Raw genomic sequence first — 18,321 nt, 5'->3', positions numbered from 1 at the left:
CTTCCAGCAGATGTCAGGGTAGTTGAAGTCTCCCATGAGAATCAGGGCCTGTGATCGTGAGGCTACTTCCAGCTGCCTATAAAAGGCCTCATCAACTTTCTCTTCCTGGTCAGGTGGCCTGTAGTAGACACCCACAACAGTGTCCCCCGTGTTAGCCTGCCCTTTGATCTTTACTCACAAGCTCATGACTGCCTCCTCCTCCACCCCTAGACAGAGTTTGGTACATTCCAGTTGCTCTCTCACATAAAGAGCAACTCCACCACCTCGCCTTCCTGGCCTGTCTTTCCTAAAAAACACATATCCATCCATGACAGCATTCCAGTCATGTGAGCTATCCCACCATATCTCTGTGACTGCAATGAGATCATGGCCCTACGATCGCACACAGATCTCCAGTTCCTCCTGTTTGTTCCTCATGCTGCATGCATTGGTATACATGCATTTTAAAAGAGGTGGTCATGCGTGCAGGTTTCCCAGGAAAAGTGTACGAGGGTCCCCCATACCCATGTCCCAAACGCACATCCCCAGCTGCATGCAGCCACTGGAGGTCTCCCAAACCAACTTGTGTTTTGTTGTCTACTCTGTCTCTGTGACACCCTCCTCCCCCTTCCTACCTAGTTTAAAGCCCTCTTTACTAGGCTGGCCAAGCTGTTTGCAAAGGCAAATGTGCCCCACTTGGTGAGGTGAATCCCATCTCTCCCCACCAGTTGCTGATCTTCAAACCATGTTCCATGGTCATAGAATCCCAAACCCTGTTGCCAACACCTGCGGCGTAGCCAGTTGTTGATTTGGAAAATTTTCCTACTCCTCCTCCCATGCCTCCCCCTAATCAGCAGGACCGATAAGAAGACCTCCTGGGCTCCCAGATCCTTGACCACCATGCCCAAGGCCTTGCAGTCTTCTTCTTTCCTCAGCATGGAATCACCCACCACAACCACTCGTCACCTCTTCTGAGTGGCCACATGAGGCACAAAGTCAGACAGCCCAGTTGCTTCCCTTGAGGTCATGTCCGGATTCTCTTCATCCCAGAGTGCACTAAATCTGTTCTTCAACTGTAACTCCAGGTCTACAGGAGGATTAGGGGCCTTTCTTCTTTTTGTTCAAGAAGCAACTAGCTTCCAGCCTTCTTTGACAGTGCTGTGCTGTACTATTTCACTCTTCACAGAGTCCTCCAGCAACTCCCCTGCTGCGGGGGATTGGGATTCTGGGAGCAGTACAGTCTCTGAGAATGCCCTGTCTATCTCCTGCTCACTTTCTTGCATGTTTTGCAGTCTACTGACTTCATTCTGCAACTCTTTGACTTGACGACACAAATAGTCAACAACAGCACACCTCTTTCAGGAGGGCAGACCATCAGTCCAGGCCTTCTGGAGAGGCTCCAAGCACTCCCTGCAGCCTGAGACCTGTAGGACAGCATCTGCTGCAAGAGGCTCTGTCTGGGTTGAAGCTTTCAACACAGCTGATGGAGCAATTCCCACAGCTACTGGCAAATATGCTTTGTGGCAAGTTATAACTATATTTGCAAGAGTGGGCACTACCAGCACCAGAAAAGAAAGATGTCCTCTTGCACCTAACTGTGCTCTTCCTGCACAAACTGCTGCATCTGTTCACTGCCTCTGTTTGCTGCGCTCCAGGCCTGGCTCTTAAATAGACCTCTCTCTACTACCAACTCACAGGGTACTTGATCCACCATAAACAAGGGCTACCTGTGCCAAAAGCCCCAACTCCCTCTATTCAGGGGCAATGGAGACTGCTCCTTAGAAGTAGCTACACCCAGCTAGAGGGGGTGGTAAGTGCTGGGGCTTCTTCCAGGAGAGCTTAAGGCTTCCTGCAGTTGCTCTTGCCCAGCTCCCCTTACCTGTTAGCAGAGTCACTCTCTAGTCCCCTTGTTCCACAAGGGTCAGCAGACCACAATGTCGAACATGGGCCCCAGATTTGCTTCATCTTAGTTCTAATACCGTGTATGCGCTATTGCCTTCAAAAAGGCAAGGCCACTGCAAGAATGATATTTGATTAAAAGATCAGAAGCCTGAGAAAATTTTAGAATGGAGGTTTTGTAGCCAATCTTGAAATAGTTCAAATTTCTACAGATCTTTCCACTCCTGAGGCTTCCTAAATTTCATTTTATTAAAAATATGACCAAAATAGAATTTCGATAATAAAATATTTCTTTTATGCTATGAGCTCTTTTCTGTCAAAAATACTTCTGATGGAAAAAATGTTGAGTAGTATTAGTATTACTAAAGTTAAGAAACAGAGATTCTTTACAGAGGGCTAGCAGATGTTTTCTGAATTGTGATTGATGTGGCAGAACAAACTATGGTAACATAATCTAAAACTGAAAAAACACAAGGCATAACTACGGAACTCAAACAAAATAGTTATGACAAAGAGTAGCAAACATATGGGATAGGTACATGTGTTAAACCGGGATTGGATTTGCTTCTGGGAAAAGAGGAGCATAAAAAAGACAGCTGATATCCTTCCCTTCTGGTAGGAAGAAAACTTTGATAAAATATTAAGAATCTAGGCAGATTAGGAGGGCTGAAGTCTGCCAATAATCAATATATCTCCACAATCAGAATAACAAATTATTTGTTCTGTCAGTTAACACATTAAATACAGAAAAGTTTATTAACTGCTCATACCAGTCAACATTCCTGGGTTATCAACAAGCACAGTAATATCAAGTAGACATAATTCTGCAGACAACAGCTGATTTGATTAAGGTAGCTAGTAGATTTACATAGCCATTTAGATCTTCAAATATATTTACTCAGATTTGCCTCCTCTCAGCTATGTGTAATTTGTAGGGTTTCTTTCCAACACTTATACAAGTATTGGTACAAATCCAAGCAATACCAAAAAATAATTTGTTTGGAGGCTGAACAAGAGACTAAAAATGCATTCACTGGTTGAGAGAAATAACTGAATGGTCCATTACCCTGTGCCTTGCTGATATTTTTATCATGCTTTGTTAAAATAGAACACAGTGATGACTAATATTTAACATTCTTCTTTGGAAGCCTAGGATGAACTAGGATGATTAATTAAAATGGTGCTAGAGTCACTGGAACATCTATGTACCTCCTTGTGTCCTGAGCAAAACACTATTCTATGAACTCTCTTATTTCTCAGTTTCAAGTCAAATGCTAGCCCTAGGGTGTTAGCCACTTCCTCCAGAGAGGATGGGAAGGTTTCTGGTATGTTCAAAGGTCCAGTAACAGATTAATAGACACCAATTCATTTTAGAGAAACAAACATAGTACTTCAAATAATTCCTTGCAAGACCTTAAGACCTTAAAATTGCAAATTTTAGCCAGTTGAAATCAGAAATGAAATGCAACCACACTTGATGCTAAGCCTAGGACAACATCAGATGATGTAGAGAAGTCATTAAAGAGAGAACATAAATAGAAAACAGAGTGGATCATGTCTTTGCTATATTGACCTGAAACAGTAAGACGCTCCCTCGCCCATCTTTGGGATAGTGATTGCCAGCAAGTGAGCAACTGGGAACCCAACACACTTTTGCTGGTAACAGTTTGCTACAGTCTGCATGTATACTTCTGTTCCTTTATGGTCTGGACAAATACACGTCTAAACAAGGATGCAAACTGCTCTTAGAAGACAATAGATGGCATTTGCAGATTTTTAGGCTCATTAGGACAAGCCTTTGCTCTCACAGAGCCATGCCCTATGCCCATTCTGAATGAGACCTCTGGGCACCGTCTGAAGAATAAAAAAATGGTGCTACAGAAAGAGTCTGATACATCTGGAACATTTCTGAAAAATCTCCTACTCAGCCAGGCTAGTGGTTCAGACTATCTCCATGTCTGTTCTTTGATGTCAGTGGGGGGTTTATTTTCTTCAGTTGGAAAGCACTGCCTACACCCTGATGTGGTCCCACATTATGAAGACATGTTTTGCTCCATCATGAAGATGTTTAATAATCATTCCAGCATGCTCAGTAACTGGTAGGATAAAGCTTGACAGAGTTATTTGCTACATTTGTAGTTACTGCTATTTTTAAATGACCTACACAGCAAAGATCAAATAATAAGTATTTCCTTGTTTTCATTGGCATTCCTTAAATACAAGAGAAATCTTTATTACAACAAGAAGCCTGTGCCTCTGTGAGTAATCTTCCTTGCTAGGATAAACCTCTTGTTGCTACACTCGCGTTAATCTCTTCTGTCATAAATTACATCATTTTGCAGGTTGCATGCCTCTAAGAAATACGATTTAGATCCTGACTGTGTAAGCCCTACTCACAGGAATGATCTTTAACTATAGGAGAAACTATGCTGGAATTAAATTATTCCTTTGAATAGGAGCGACCTAAGTAAATAAAGGGTTTGCAAGCCTGTGAAGAGTTTTAAGTTAAATATACAGAAATAAGCCTAATGAGGACATTTGGTTCAGGCTGCTCTCTCCTTTTTTCCCCCCCTTACTCTTTCCCATTTGTATTGAAAGCACAACAAATTGGCCACTTGAGATTAAAAACAGCTAGGCAATGACATGGGAAAGGTGATGTGACTTGTCCTCACATGTTGCAGTGTGTGCTGGAGAGATGGTACTAACAGTTGAGCAGTCCTAGTCAAGAACGAAGTAGCTTGTAAGAAAATTTTGTCTGTCGTTAATGACCTTACACAGGTTCAAAGGTAGACAATTTTTTTTCCAGGCATATTGGCTCCTCCAGCAAGGATAACTCCTTTCTATCTATGCAGACACCTTTCATACTTGATAGCTTTGATTAGGCCTCTTCTCATGTCTTCTCACAGCTCATACCACATCCAAGGCAACCCAGAATCCTCCATTTTTATGATATTCGCACCACAACCTCACATGTGTTGAAAAGGTAAATTTAGGCTCATAGCTCCACCAGTGGCAACGTATAAGTGCAAACAATGTGCAAACCAGATGAGGGTCAACCCTGCTTGGCAAGAAGTGTACACATTTTGAAAAAAAATGAGTTCTTGATTGCCAGCCAGTTAGCATTTGCTTAAAACTTAAGATTTAATATGCACTATTCAACATACAGGAACAGATAGTGGCTCACATTTCTCTGCAATATTCCAAAAACACATGGCTCTCAAAGAGGCATTATTTTGGATTTCCTCAATTCTGTATATTTAAAACCTCAATTACATTATTTCTGTAACTATATAAAGTAGTGTTAATTTCCTTGGGCTGTGTGGAAAACGGAGAAAATACAGTTGAAATTTTTGATTGTGCATTCAAAAAAGAAATCCAAAATGCAATCAAATAACTGCATGGAGTATGTTATTTCAATGGCTGCAAACATGGAATCATTGCAACAGATCCAGCTGCTGTGTTTCAGTGACTGGATAAGGAATGACAAGCACAGTGACACAAACAGGAGAGGAATTAGAGGTGAAACAGTCAGATACAGAGGATGAAAAAGGTGAATGTCAACAGCTGCATGCTGAGACTTGGAAAGAGCTGAGAACCCACATAATTGTTTTAGGCCCCATCTTTAGCCTCCAATAAAGTTTTTTGGCATATCCAAGTTACCATGATGCTACAAATGAGAAGAATGATTTTCCCCCAGGGGAAGAAATTCTAGGGTAGTCAAAAACCACCATTTCTCAGGACTGGCAGAATTTGGGGGTTCAGGAGGAACTGGGCTCTCTGCTTAGTGCTTGATCCTTATCTACTGGCATAGCTTTCTCCATACATCAATTACAGTGGCTTAGAGGCTGCTTCAATCACACTTGAGTTCATTTTGGCCTCTAGACAGATTCAGCTTTACAAGGATTTCACAAGAGAGAGGATATCATGCTTGTTCTCCCCCCTGGTTAGGTATATTACCTCTAAATCAGGTGTAGCTGGAGACCTAGCCTTCAGTATAGCATCACCTTCCAGCTCACAGGACTAAGAGGCATTTTGATACACAGAAATATCAACACTTTTTTTTTTTTTTTTTTTTTTAATAAATCATTTAAAAGCAAATTCAGTTTCCTGAATGAAAACAAAACATGAGACAGAAGATTCGCTTGGACTTACTTTAGGAGGACCCAATAATTAGTTTGACATACCTCTGCTGTATTAAACCCTGCAAGTTGCTCTAACTTTTGCAGGAATCCTGCAGTCCTCTCATATTTTTCTACTAGTGGGGGAAATTCTGAATTATGAGATCATACAGACAAAATTCACCTGTGATTTGAAATTACTAGATTAGATCTTATTTGTTAAAAAAGAGGGGGAAAAGTATTGCCAGTTTTGGAGAGAAGAACAATCTTACTCGGAAAATGTGGATTGCACCTTAAACATTTTGTAAATATTTGTAAGCCTTTTTCTCTTTCTTCTACCAAAAAACCTGACTGTGCACTGTTCCACTCACAAAAACTAGACAAAGAAAAAGCCAGCGCTATCATCCCCTGGGATTTCCTTGCTTCGCCTATCTCCACTGATATGGCAAAATAACAAACCCAATTGGATGACTTTGCCAACACACCATCTTGCAGATGGGCTAAGTAACTTTCTTCATGTATTACTCTTTTTAGAGGCACCCTCAGGGACATTTTAATCTTTTATCCTGGTTGCAGTATGCAGTGAACATAGCATCATATATGAGTATCTAAATGACTCAGCTCAATCAGGACATTGCAAGTAAATACAGAGTACTTTGCAACATGTTGCAAAGTTTAAAGACATAATCTGATGAAAACTAGAGAGTTTTGGATAAGGATGGAAGATGACTGTGGTAATAAGAAAACACTGCAATAAACATGTCATAGTGAACATTTCTGAGACTGAGAAAGCAATGTGAATTCCAACAGCATTAATAAAGAGTATTTCAGGGCAAATGATGATTGGCTGTGGTAAGACAGACTAAAATCTAAAATCTTGTCTAAATTTTTCATTCACAGATGCACCTTGTCTGAAGGTCTTATCTCATTTTAACCAAAAATATAGACTGAGCTAGTTAGATGCTGTTGTTTCACTGACAGAAAGATATTACACTGTCATGAGGAAGGCCTGGTTTATGTTCCTCTGCTCATATTCTGTTTCCCAGTTACGCAATCACTGCAAATCCATTAGGTCATGCATGTACTAGTGAAAGATACCTTCCCACTCTGCTTTTGAGCAATTCTCTTCAGCTAGAAATCAGCCATCAATGAATCTTGAAGATATCACAGGCTTAGTTTTCTGTGGTTATTATTATTATTATTAAAAAAAAAGGCAAATTAATAGAAAAGACAAGTTTGCGCTCTAATTTTGGTAAAGATACTATGTTCTGCTGCCCATGTACATCTGGTTGGTCAGTGGAGGACCTCACTGACAATACAGAAGTACAAAATAAAATACACTTACTGATCAAATTAAACGGCATTTGAAATTATCTAGAAGAGCTTATAAATCAAGTTTGGCTGAAATTAGATAGGCAATTGCTAATGGCAACAATTTAGTTACATGAAAATGAAGTGCAACATATAAAGAGCACGAACAGAATGTATGAGGTGATACAATCAAGCAGCATGAATTTACTCACACAAAAAGCAAATAAAAATTGAACTTATTAAGTGAAATGGGCATGAGTTAGCATATGTAGGAGTAACTGACTGCCCTTTCCAATAGTCAAGAGTGATTTTTTTTTTAATTAGATCATGCTTCTTCACTGCCAAATTGGCTGGGTTTTTTTTGCCCTCTTCAAGCACAAAAGGTTTAAAATAAGTTTTAAAATGTTCAATAATGCAAAACAGAGATAGAAAAGTAATCAACCAATAACTCCTGACACATAAGGGCTATGACTCAATTCTGTCCCTAAAAAGCTTTGCAATGCTTTACCCCTGCCAAAGGAGATACTGAGTAACAATTTCCAAAGCACTGAAGTGATTATATTTTGGTGTACAAGCTGATTTTGCACTTGTCCACTTATGGCTATCAGGAAAATTGTTTTTCTTTTCTTTCTTTTCTCAAACCAATATATTGATCTCAATGCCATATTAAGATGGATTTTCTAATGCACATGAGGAGCTCTTTTTATCAGGAGGCCGTTGTGGTAGAGTAACAGGTATGCTGGAATAAAGTATGTACTAGATGATAGATTATGTTAGCATGACAGTTCACAGAAGCATTGAACAGTAGACTCTGATCTGTGTATCAAAGATCTGAAGGGCTCATGTCTAATTTTTAAAAGTAACTTATCACTTAGAAACCTAAATCATTCATGTGGTTTTGAAAATGTTCACCATTGGTGGTAAATGTTAACATTTACCACTGGGGTGGCAGACTATACTTGTAGAAGTATACTGGGAACAGATTATACTTGTAGAAGCAATACAACATTTTAAAAAAGAGTTAAAAATGTTTTGCTTAATTATCTTTTTTTTTGTTCATATGGCAACAGTATGCACTGAGATGCATCTAATAATCTAATGCATCTAATAATGCTTTGCCATACACCCCACACCATTACAACATAAACTGTAGCTCTTCCCATTTTGACAGAAGACTAAGAAAGGAGCTCAAACAGTTATTAAAAAAAACCAATCCTACTGCACTGCTTGGAAATGTGTAAATAATAAACACCAACTATTAACAATGTAATGGGATCCCCAAAACATTAAGTTATGGCTATTAAGTTCAGTTAAGGTCTTTCCCCCCGTGCTGCAATCACGTTTGTAACTTAGGTATGAAATGACTATCTCACCTTCTAAACAAAATGACTATCTCTTTTCTTATCACAAGTGGTCTTGTGAATGCCCATATAATCATAAAGAAAAAAAAATACTGTCTGTTCTCTTAAGGATTATGGGATATTTATTTGTTTTCTTGCAGATCAACTACTTGTCATGTTGAATAGTCCCTGAACTCTTCCCTACTTAGCTGAGAAGTTTTCTGGCATGAGATAGCCTCATCCTGGGGACTATGCAGGGACGGGACTGACAGCAAATGGATTCTCAGTTCTCATGCTGCTGTCCTCTAGCCCTCTATCTGAAGCTTTCAGACACCCATGCTGGCCCATACATGTAGCATATGAAGCCAATATGAGTCAAACAGAAATAGAAGCCACTTCTGAAAGTGTTTAGCCTTGAACGTTTACTTTCATTTGTCCATCTGTTAAACCTAGATAGTGGTAATTTACCTTAGAGGGCAATTCATGTTTTTTTCCATCCACTTCTAACCATACCTTTGTGAAAACTCCATATTCTGAAACACTAGGTCATTAAATTCTCTAAACTGAATTCAAAAGATGCCTCTATTAAATTGGATTATTTCCAATGCATCGAGCAAGAGAGAAACAATTCACACAAACTCTTCTTGACTCAGAAAAAATGATTCCCTCCTCACTGCTCCCGTGCCACCGGTCAATCTCTCTGTCCCAGATTACCTATTTCCCAAGCCCAGTCCCAATGAGTTGGTTATAATTTGCATAGTTCACCATGTGCTTCATAATTTGGTTTATAAGAATTATTGTGCTTTGCAAATTTTTTTTTCCAGGTTGTGGTAACTAGATCCGGACCTCAAGCCAAATAGGAGATGTTGGGCTTTCCTTGCAGAAGGCAGCTGCCAGTGACCTAGACGATCCCCTCTCATAAATCAGATGCTGTTTCCACACCCTGTCAGAGTCTGTTAAATGAGAATAAGCTACAGGACACATTACACTCATGTAATTTTAGGACAAATCCAAGTAGGTAATCTCACAGTGAAAAAAATGCTGTATTTTGGAAGGTGAAGGAAGCAAAAGGCAGTTTGTTATGGATGGCAAAGCACAAGTGCAATGTTGATAACTCATGTACCAGAATTAGTAATGTTATCTCAGGGACAGATTTGGAATGGGATTCAGAGATTTGACTTCCAAATCTCTTTACTAGCTTATTATGTTATAATATAGCCTTGCAATGCACTATTTATGGCTGGCTCAGGCAATGTTATCTGAAGGCCTCATGAGAAAAAATATACACTAATACATATGGATTTGGTAACATCTACTAGGCTAATCAACAGGTGTTTTGTACAATATACAAATGTGCAGAGAAGACTGAGGCCATGCTAGCTACAGATCTGAACAGACTTTCTAAAAACCATACCAGCCTCGAAGAAGCCTGGTTCAATAAATACAACCCTGTTGAGAACCATAAAGATTAGGAGAGGATGCAGCTATCAGGTCAAGTTGATGGTTTGCCTGCTTCACACTGGACTGACATCTGATTGTCTAGACCAAATAACTGTTAGTTTGCATCTGGCTCCCTGCCTCTGTTCTGGTGCAAACTGAATACTTCCCTTTATGAGAAAACCCATAAATGGACTAGGAGATAGATTATGCTGGCATCAAGATGCACATGGCCAGATTTGGCTTCCTCAGCTTTCTCCTGTCCTCTCAGAGCACCCAACCAAGACTAACGCCCTCCCAGATGAGTGGTTGATTGTTAAATGGATACATATTAAACAGAACTCAGAGTGATGGGATAGCTTTTCTGCACACAACCTGTTTACCTGAAAGGGCCCTGAGACTTGTAAAGATAAAAAGTAAAAAAGGCAAAAGTAGTAATCAAACTCCATTTGCACCCCTTAGTTAGGAAAACACACATTGCTCTCAAAACAGCTAAAGGTATAAGCACAGCTAAACTTGGCCTATGTCAGAACAGCTTCCAGACCACATCCCCGGCATCAGCTGCATCTCAGCAAGAACACTCAGGTTCACAGATGTTTAAATATGAGGCTGGTCACTTTAAGCACTTTTCTTCTACCAATGGGTGGGAACACAAGAAACCATCAAAAGACTTAGATCAGAGAATGACTAGAAAGAACAACAACGTACAGCCAGGAATTAGTGGGTGCCAGTGCAGACCAAACAGCACAGGCAGAAAATGCTGGATGTGACAAATCCCACTAAGGACAGAGCTGCGTTTTGCACTGACTGAAGGTTTTGCATGGTGCCTGATTTTCTGCACACATCAACTCACTGCAGTAGGTTTGCACACTCACAGGTGGTAAAATGTTTAGTGTGTGTCAGAGAGGGATGCCCTTAGTTGACTAACAGACAATATTTACTTCTCTGTATTTGCTACTTACCCATCAACACCCAAAGCAATCCCATGCTGGGTACAAGCTAAGGCCCTACAGGGAAGTTACCAAGCATGGCTATTTTATGAGACTAAGTATGAGTGCTGTCAACTGCTTGAACATTTTGCTTTTATTAATGCTTCAACTCCTCCCACAGAGATTCTCAGCTTCCATTCAAAAAGTTTCTACCCATTATGGTTGTGGAGAAAAGCTGAAAATATGGCTCTAATATAACCTAATGGGTCAGAAAGCAAGCCAAAGAAAAAGAACTTCATGTTGATTTATTTTGTAACAAATTAATCATGATCTTTAAGCTAATCTCAAAGAGTTTATGGTAGCCTGACTCAAGGTTTTTTGAATGACTGCAGTATGAAGTACTTAAATAAAATATCCAACGAGCAGGCTCCCTAAAAAAAATAAACAAAGTTCTCTCCATAGCTATTCTGGAAAAGATTAACTCTTTTCCTGGTTAACTATGTATCTCACTGCTATCAACACAGAAATCAATGACAGTTTCCAGCTAACTCCCTTCCCAGGAAGCCAGTAGGTCCATTCTAAAACAAACTCTTGAGCCAAATGATATGATCCTCACATACTGGTTGTCCATTTTCCACCTCCGCAACAGAATTACCAGCCTTCTAGTTACTCAAACCTTTGTTGTATATAAGAAAATGGATGTTAGACTATGAAAAACTGAAACTGCTTGAGGACTTCCTCAGAGTCATTACAAATGACTTAAGCTAATACAACTAACTGAGACCCTGATTGTTTCACTGCCCAATGTTCTGCTGGTTCCAAATTGTTCCCAACACTCTCGATCAGCATATTGCACGCAAACAAGGAAACGCAGTTTTAATGAAAAAAGGCTCCAAAAATGAAAAATCCTCCAAAATCTATACAAATGACCATTCAGCATTTCCATCAGGGTCAAGTATTTATAATACCCACAATATACCCTGACTTCATAGTTGTTTAAAGCATCTAACATAAACAAAATGATTCAAACAGACTATATTTTAATTTGTTAGCTTGAAATCTTGACTCTCCCACTTCCATTGCTTAGAAAGTTTGGATGATCAAATCGGACACGTGTCATGGAATTTCCATTTCCCCTCAGCTCTGGCTTGGTCCTCTTTTGATTAATATCATATCTATCATAAAGCTACAGTCATGTGAATGTACCTCCTCCAAATGCCAAAAAAGTCTGCATCATGTTGCATTGTTAAAATGATTACACAGAAGGATTACCCCTGCCTCATGCCATGGCACACATGCGTAAAAGAAAGACAATGATGTAACTTACTAGGAACTCCAGACACCAGCCGTAAGGGACGTAATACTCGGAAAGCCCGCAGTGCTTTAACATCGAATCCGGCACCTTTTCCTCCTATTGAATTCCCTCCATCTGCTTTGGTTGCTTGTTCTAAAATTGCACTAAAAAGCCTGCAAAAAGAAAAGAGGAAACAAACTGTAGGCAGACAGCAAGGCTTGGGCTAAACAGGAACAGAGATCATCATCATCATATCACCCAAACTATCTTACAGCCCTGTGAAGAGTGCCACACATCTCACTCGACTTTCACATATGGTAGAGGAAAGAGATAGACTTGTTCCATATGCAATAGCCTAATGGTGATGTCTACACCATTTGCAAAACATTTGTTTCTGGAATAGATATCAACATGATACGCTCCTCCTTCAGCCTCATGGCTCCTTGCAGCCAGCTTGCAGTTTGCCCCCGGGGCCAGAATGCCTGGGCTTGTGGGGAGGTGTGCGCCCTGCCCCATGCACTAGGGCATGTTGGGCACTGTATGCTTCAGAATGAGCATTCTGGCAGTACCTGAGGCCAAGCATAACATGTGAGTTTCACTTTGAAGGCACCCTCCAGGCTGCCCTTAACAGACAGTCTGTACACACTCAGTGGGAGCTGGGTGGAAAGGAAAAAAAACATGAAATTTACATTTTGCCCTTTCTGCTGTCATTGGTTTGCTATCTTTATTAACCAACAATCCACCTTAGGGAAAAAAAATCATCATTTGTAATTAACCCAATTATTAATTAAGTGTCACCCATTTTACAGGGAATTAAGATGCACCAAGGTTACTCCAGGTAGAACTAGATGCAAAACTCAGGGATCCTTCAAGTTGCACATTTTCAGTGTGCTCAGATTATGTGCTTGTGTATCCCATTGTTAATCTCCTGAGGCAGTGGCTAGGGAAGTGCAAAACTGTAGGAGTCTTATGTTTTACTACAACAGTCTTAATGTTTGATCTTGGCTAAAAGGAGTTGCTCCTTTAAGGAGAGGGTGGCTCACTCAGAATACATTTGAAATACAGAAGAGGGTAAGAAAGACATTGTTTTTTTAAGAAAGAGTTGAAGGTGCACTCTAAGTGTTCATAAGAACTTGATTTAATGTATTAGCTTTTAGGAAGCAGCTACCATTTTTCTGGTAAAACATTGGTACCTTTGCGGGAGGACAGATTTCTCATGAATTTGCTAATGACATTGTTTTCAACCTTATGAAGTCATCAGCTTGAACCCCGCCAAATTCAGTAGAATTTAAAAGCTGTTCCAGTCAAAATGGGTATCTGGCACTCTATAGAAAAAGCCTGCCTGCAAGAGGCAGAATATCCTGTGGCCCACAGTAAGCCATGGAGTACCAGAGGGACCTTTAAACAAGCTAGCAGAGATACAAGAAATACTTCTGTTAGAGCATCCTGGATTCAGCAGTGACTAATTTATGTCACGGACACTGCAGTCTGTAATTCCTTTGTCAGGATCTCATCTACACACTCTAACTGGAAAACTCCACAGCGATCCTCAAAACTGCATACATAGCAGAGACTGAACTACTCAATTCAAAAAGTTCCAATCCCTGCCGTCCACAGTTAAAACTTACTGACAAGGCCATGAATACAGGAAGCTTGCTCTGGACAGAAAAAGGATTCATTTACCAAGCATTTAAGCCAACACATTTCCTCAGCACTAAATCCACACAAAAATGTGGATTTACTGGAGTGCAAATGTGAAATTAGTTTCTCAAGCAGTTTTTAAAAATTCATATGGAAAGCCTTATAAAACTTGTCAGCTGTGACTGAGGAACTCCTAACTCGATCTATTCAAAGCCCCAACTCCAAGTACTGCAGAAAGATTTAACAACTAGGTAACCAGCGTGGGAAAAACTGTGCGTGAGGAGGCTGGATGCTGAGTTTGTAGGTGTTGCAGACTGAGAAGCAGGGTTCAGAGAAGACAAAAACAGAGCCTATGAGAAATACTGAGACTGCTACAGATATCACAGGCAGAGATAAACAAGGGCCCATGCAAGGAACATGCATCATTAGAATATACACAGTTTTTGAGCTTTGTACGTAAATTACACAGCATTGCAATTTTCTGCTGGTCTTTGTAACAGAAACACTGTGGGTCAAATTTGATCTAATGTATTTCCAGTAAGCTAGTGATTAAGCTCTATAAATGTGTTATACTTCTTATTCAAACATTTCTGTCTTCCTAGTCAACAGAATTCCCATGCTAGATTATGAGTGGCATACCTATACAACAGTCCCGGTCTCCCGGGACCCTCTGGAGGAAAAAAGAATTCACTGCAAAACGTTTCTCATGCTGTTTTTCAGCTCTCTTTTGCAATGCTGAAAACAAAAAATCTTAAATAAAGAACTCTGAGTCGGTGACTGTGCATAAATGAGGGTCTGTTCCCCTGGTCCCCAACATCACTGGACCCATGTTCTGTTACCAAACAGTAATTCTTGGAAACTGCTACTAAAGGCATCTTCTCCTGCCACTCATGCAACAGGCAAACCATGGATTACTCTAGAATTCTATATTCTAAGATAAGTATTAAGTCAATTTGGGAGAAGCACCCCAAGCGAAAACACCACTAAGAGGGCAACTTACTGCAGTTGAGCTGGAACCGGCCTTCCCAGACTAATGTAGTTCTACTCTAGGCCAGCTGGCCCTGCTCATGCGCTTCAAAGACGGTACACTGTATGTGCTGACTTAAGGCATCTGAAATCATATGCCTATTGCACTTCAGAAGTAATTTGCAATCATTCCTGCAGCTCCTCAATTAAAAACCTAAATTTAAACTTGAACTGTATTACTCCTGTCAGTCCTACTTTAACATGTTTACTCCAAGCTTAGTATCTTCCTCTGTACTAATCCTGCTTTTTACTAATGAAATACAACTTTTTATTTCTCTGATTTCTCTCCCTTCTGCCTCTACACTGGGGTATAGACTCTGTGCCTGACCTGGCCTACTGAATCTCCATCTATTCCTCTCTTCAAATTTAGAGGACATCCTGTCAATCACACTTCATTGTGCCTACAGCCTCCTTAGTTACAGCATGGACAGACATCTGTGACTCAGAGGCTACAACTACTTCAGTGCTCCTTTGGTCATAACTTCATTATGATCTGGAGAAAAAAAAGGAAAATTTTGTTCATAAATAGCACAGATGATTAGATACAGAAGAAAGGTAAGGCTTCCAACCCCCTCTTCCATTATCCTCTTCTAGGGAAAACCCACAACCTATATACAATTTGTAGGTTCTATGAGCTCTACAGAGTCCTTCTAGTTTGTCAGATAACCGTTCCTCAACCCTAAAAAAGATAGATGGATGTAAACTACCTATATAAAACTTCAAGTTAGAATCCTTCTATTCTGTATTAATAAGGGAAGATGAATGATAACCCTCTTGATGAAAACCTTTGGGAAAAGTATGTATGGTGAAATGAGGTCCTGTTCTTCTCTTCTCTTCTCTGTAGGTGAGTTAGCTGAAATATATGCTCTAAGCATGATGTGAGACAACACTGCTGACAGAGAAATCAAAGTTTGAATGATGTGAAAATGCAAATGGGCTAATCTCTTGCGGCCTCTGAAAATTTCACCAACTCTTTTTACAAAAGCTATGAAAATCAATCCTATTTCCTTCCAACTACCTACTTTTTGCCAACCTAAATTCATGTCCCATTTTCAATGGATATAGTAGTTTCCACCGATGAGGCACAATTAACCATATCTTGATTGCTGAATTTCACCTGTGACATGACTACATCTGAACTAAATTAGACAGAGATGAACTTTAAAGCAGAAAATAAATATCTAACATACATATGCATGAATGGACCCACTCCACTTTCTTAACATTTACTTGTGATATATAAAGCTAGCTTCACTGCTTTCCTATTTTTTCTGCTTCCTTTTTGACATCTGAAATATCAAGAAGATTTTCTCTTTGCTAGATGACCCCAACAGCAGCATGACAGGGCTGAAACCTGCTCTACAGCTCTTCATCTCTTCCTCTGTGGGGAATGGCAAGGTGATTTTTGTAGCATAAAAAAGAACTTGTCAAGGACCTCCAGAAAATAGAGGGAATAGAGCACCTGGAATTTTAAAGCCAAAAATCAGCAGAAAATTTGAAAGAATGCTTATAGGTACAAAGAAATAGTGAAGTACAATGACTTTTTCACCATGTTTTACAGTTCACCTGTGGTTTGTGAGTATGGAACTGTTTGGGTCTGCCCTTTAGAAACTCCTCACAGGCTTTCAGAAAGACATATCCTGTGACCACACTTTCAAATCTATTCTGAATTTCAGAGCCTTTGGAAATACATTCACTGCTTACCTTACCAAGTAAGACAGTCTTTCAAATTATGACACCTTTTCTTTTTCTGGCAGTAGCTATGGGTCCTTGGAGAATGCCTGTGCTTGGCAGACAAACCAGAACACTGCCAGTAAAGAAAGATATTCTTCAAGCGTAACATTTTCAAGTTAGTTTTCTCTCAAGAGAGATTTCTTCCAACAGCTGAACATTAAAGGACATCACTGTTTTATCTGGAAGTTTTATGTTGTACAAAAGAGAAACAGTCAGACTGAAGGAAGCAAGAAACAATTTGACTATTGGTTAATGTTTGCGGGCTGTACCCCATTAGGCAGCTTAGGGGTGTGATCTCTACTCTTAAATAATAATGTTCTTATCCACAGAGCCCCTGATTGATACCCACATGGAAAAAATTCTTCAAAGCAGTATTTAACGGTGCTACAATAGCAGGGTCATAGGCTATTTTAAGATAAGATAGAATCAAGCTTTAAAGTTAGCTGATGAATAAGCAGATCTTGCACACTGCAAGAACAATAAGCTGTTACAAGCCTACAGGTCTGAAGTGCATCCTTTCTCCAGAAAACACAGCAGTTTTCAATACTCCCCTCTCCTGCTGTGTATTCATGTGGCCATACTAGAAACATGGACTCTGAGACTCCTTTTGATAGCAAGGAGACCTGTCTTCAGAAGGTATGGAAAAATATACAAGCAAATACCCATTTTTATAAAAACTGAGATTGCTTTCTATAATTCATGGTAGCTTGTACACATTTCCATTTTCCTCAGACTCTATTGACTTGTACGTTTTAGTGTAAAGGAAGTCAGTTTCTTTGTATTCTCTCTTCAAGGTAGTAGCAGTAAGCTGTGTATATAGGTAAACAAAAAAACTGTCTTATTTTCACTTCCTTATCTTCCAGCAATACTTGAAGAAGTACTTCCCACCTGGCCTTTATATTTTTTGTAGCAAGGGCAATCATTGCTGAAAATGAAGATTATTCCTAAAACAGAATAAGCGTGACTGGCAGCTGCAAGGGTCATTTCAAGACTTGATGCTTCCAGTGTTAGTTCCATACCATCCTTAATTCCACTACGAAGTAAACCCCTCTGCCCAGTGCTACAGCTGCATTCAAGTAAGTCAGCCTTTTCTAATAGCTCTGGCAGTGGGCAAGAAAAGAGCAGCAAGAAAAGTTAATTACCATTCTTTTCTCTGCACTTGCTTTCTTTCTCCTTCCTCTTTTTTTTTTTTTTTTTTTTTTTTTGTTTGTTTGTTTTAAACTTTACCATGGGTCTTTCCCTAACAAAATACTCAGCTATGCCAGAATTTAAACATAATGTCATTGAGGGTTTTCAGACTGTAAAAGACAGGGCAGAACACAAACACACAGTATCACCACCTAGATTTCACAGAAGGTCTGTGGAGAGAAAAAGTAGTGCACTAGCCTAGGCTCTGATAGTGTACAAGTGAGTTTCAACAGATAAACATCAAAAGAACCCATCTGGCCTTGAAGTGAAATCCGTGTCTTGAGATTGCTACTCTTTAACAGAGACCTTGGGGTCTTGGCCATGTTTATTATACTTGTGCAATCCCTCTTCGGTTACATTTTTTGTTTCTCATCTACAGAGACTGAGAGTTGCTGGAGGTAAGCACAGACAGAAGAGCTTAGAGC

At 39.8% G+C, this 18,321-nt stretch overlaps 1 protein-coding gene across 1 annotated transcript in view; it reads right to left on the bottom strand.

Moving 5' to 3' along the window:
* CACNA1C (calcium voltage-gated channel subunit alpha1 C) overlaps positions 1–18,321 on the bottom strand; it is a 495,695-nt gene that overhangs the window by 188,997 nt on the left and 288,377 nt on the right. The window contains exon 5 of the mRNA XM_062590597.1: positions 12,341–12,480. Coding sequence (XP_062446581.1) covers positions 12,341–12,480 — 140 coding nt within the window. The remainder of the gene's footprint in view (positions 1–12,340; positions 12,481–18,321) is intronic.

Source organism: Rhea pennata, chromosome 1 (assembly GCF_028389875.1).
Source record: "Rhea pennata isolate bPtePen1 chromosome 1, bPtePen1.pri, whole genome shotgun sequence".
NCBI classification, from domain to species: domain Eukaryota; kingdom Metazoa; phylum Chordata; class Aves; order Rheiformes; family Rheidae; genus Rhea; species Rhea pennata.
Note: the sequence above shows the minus strand (reverse complement) of the source record. Positions and strands in the feature narration are given on the sequence as shown.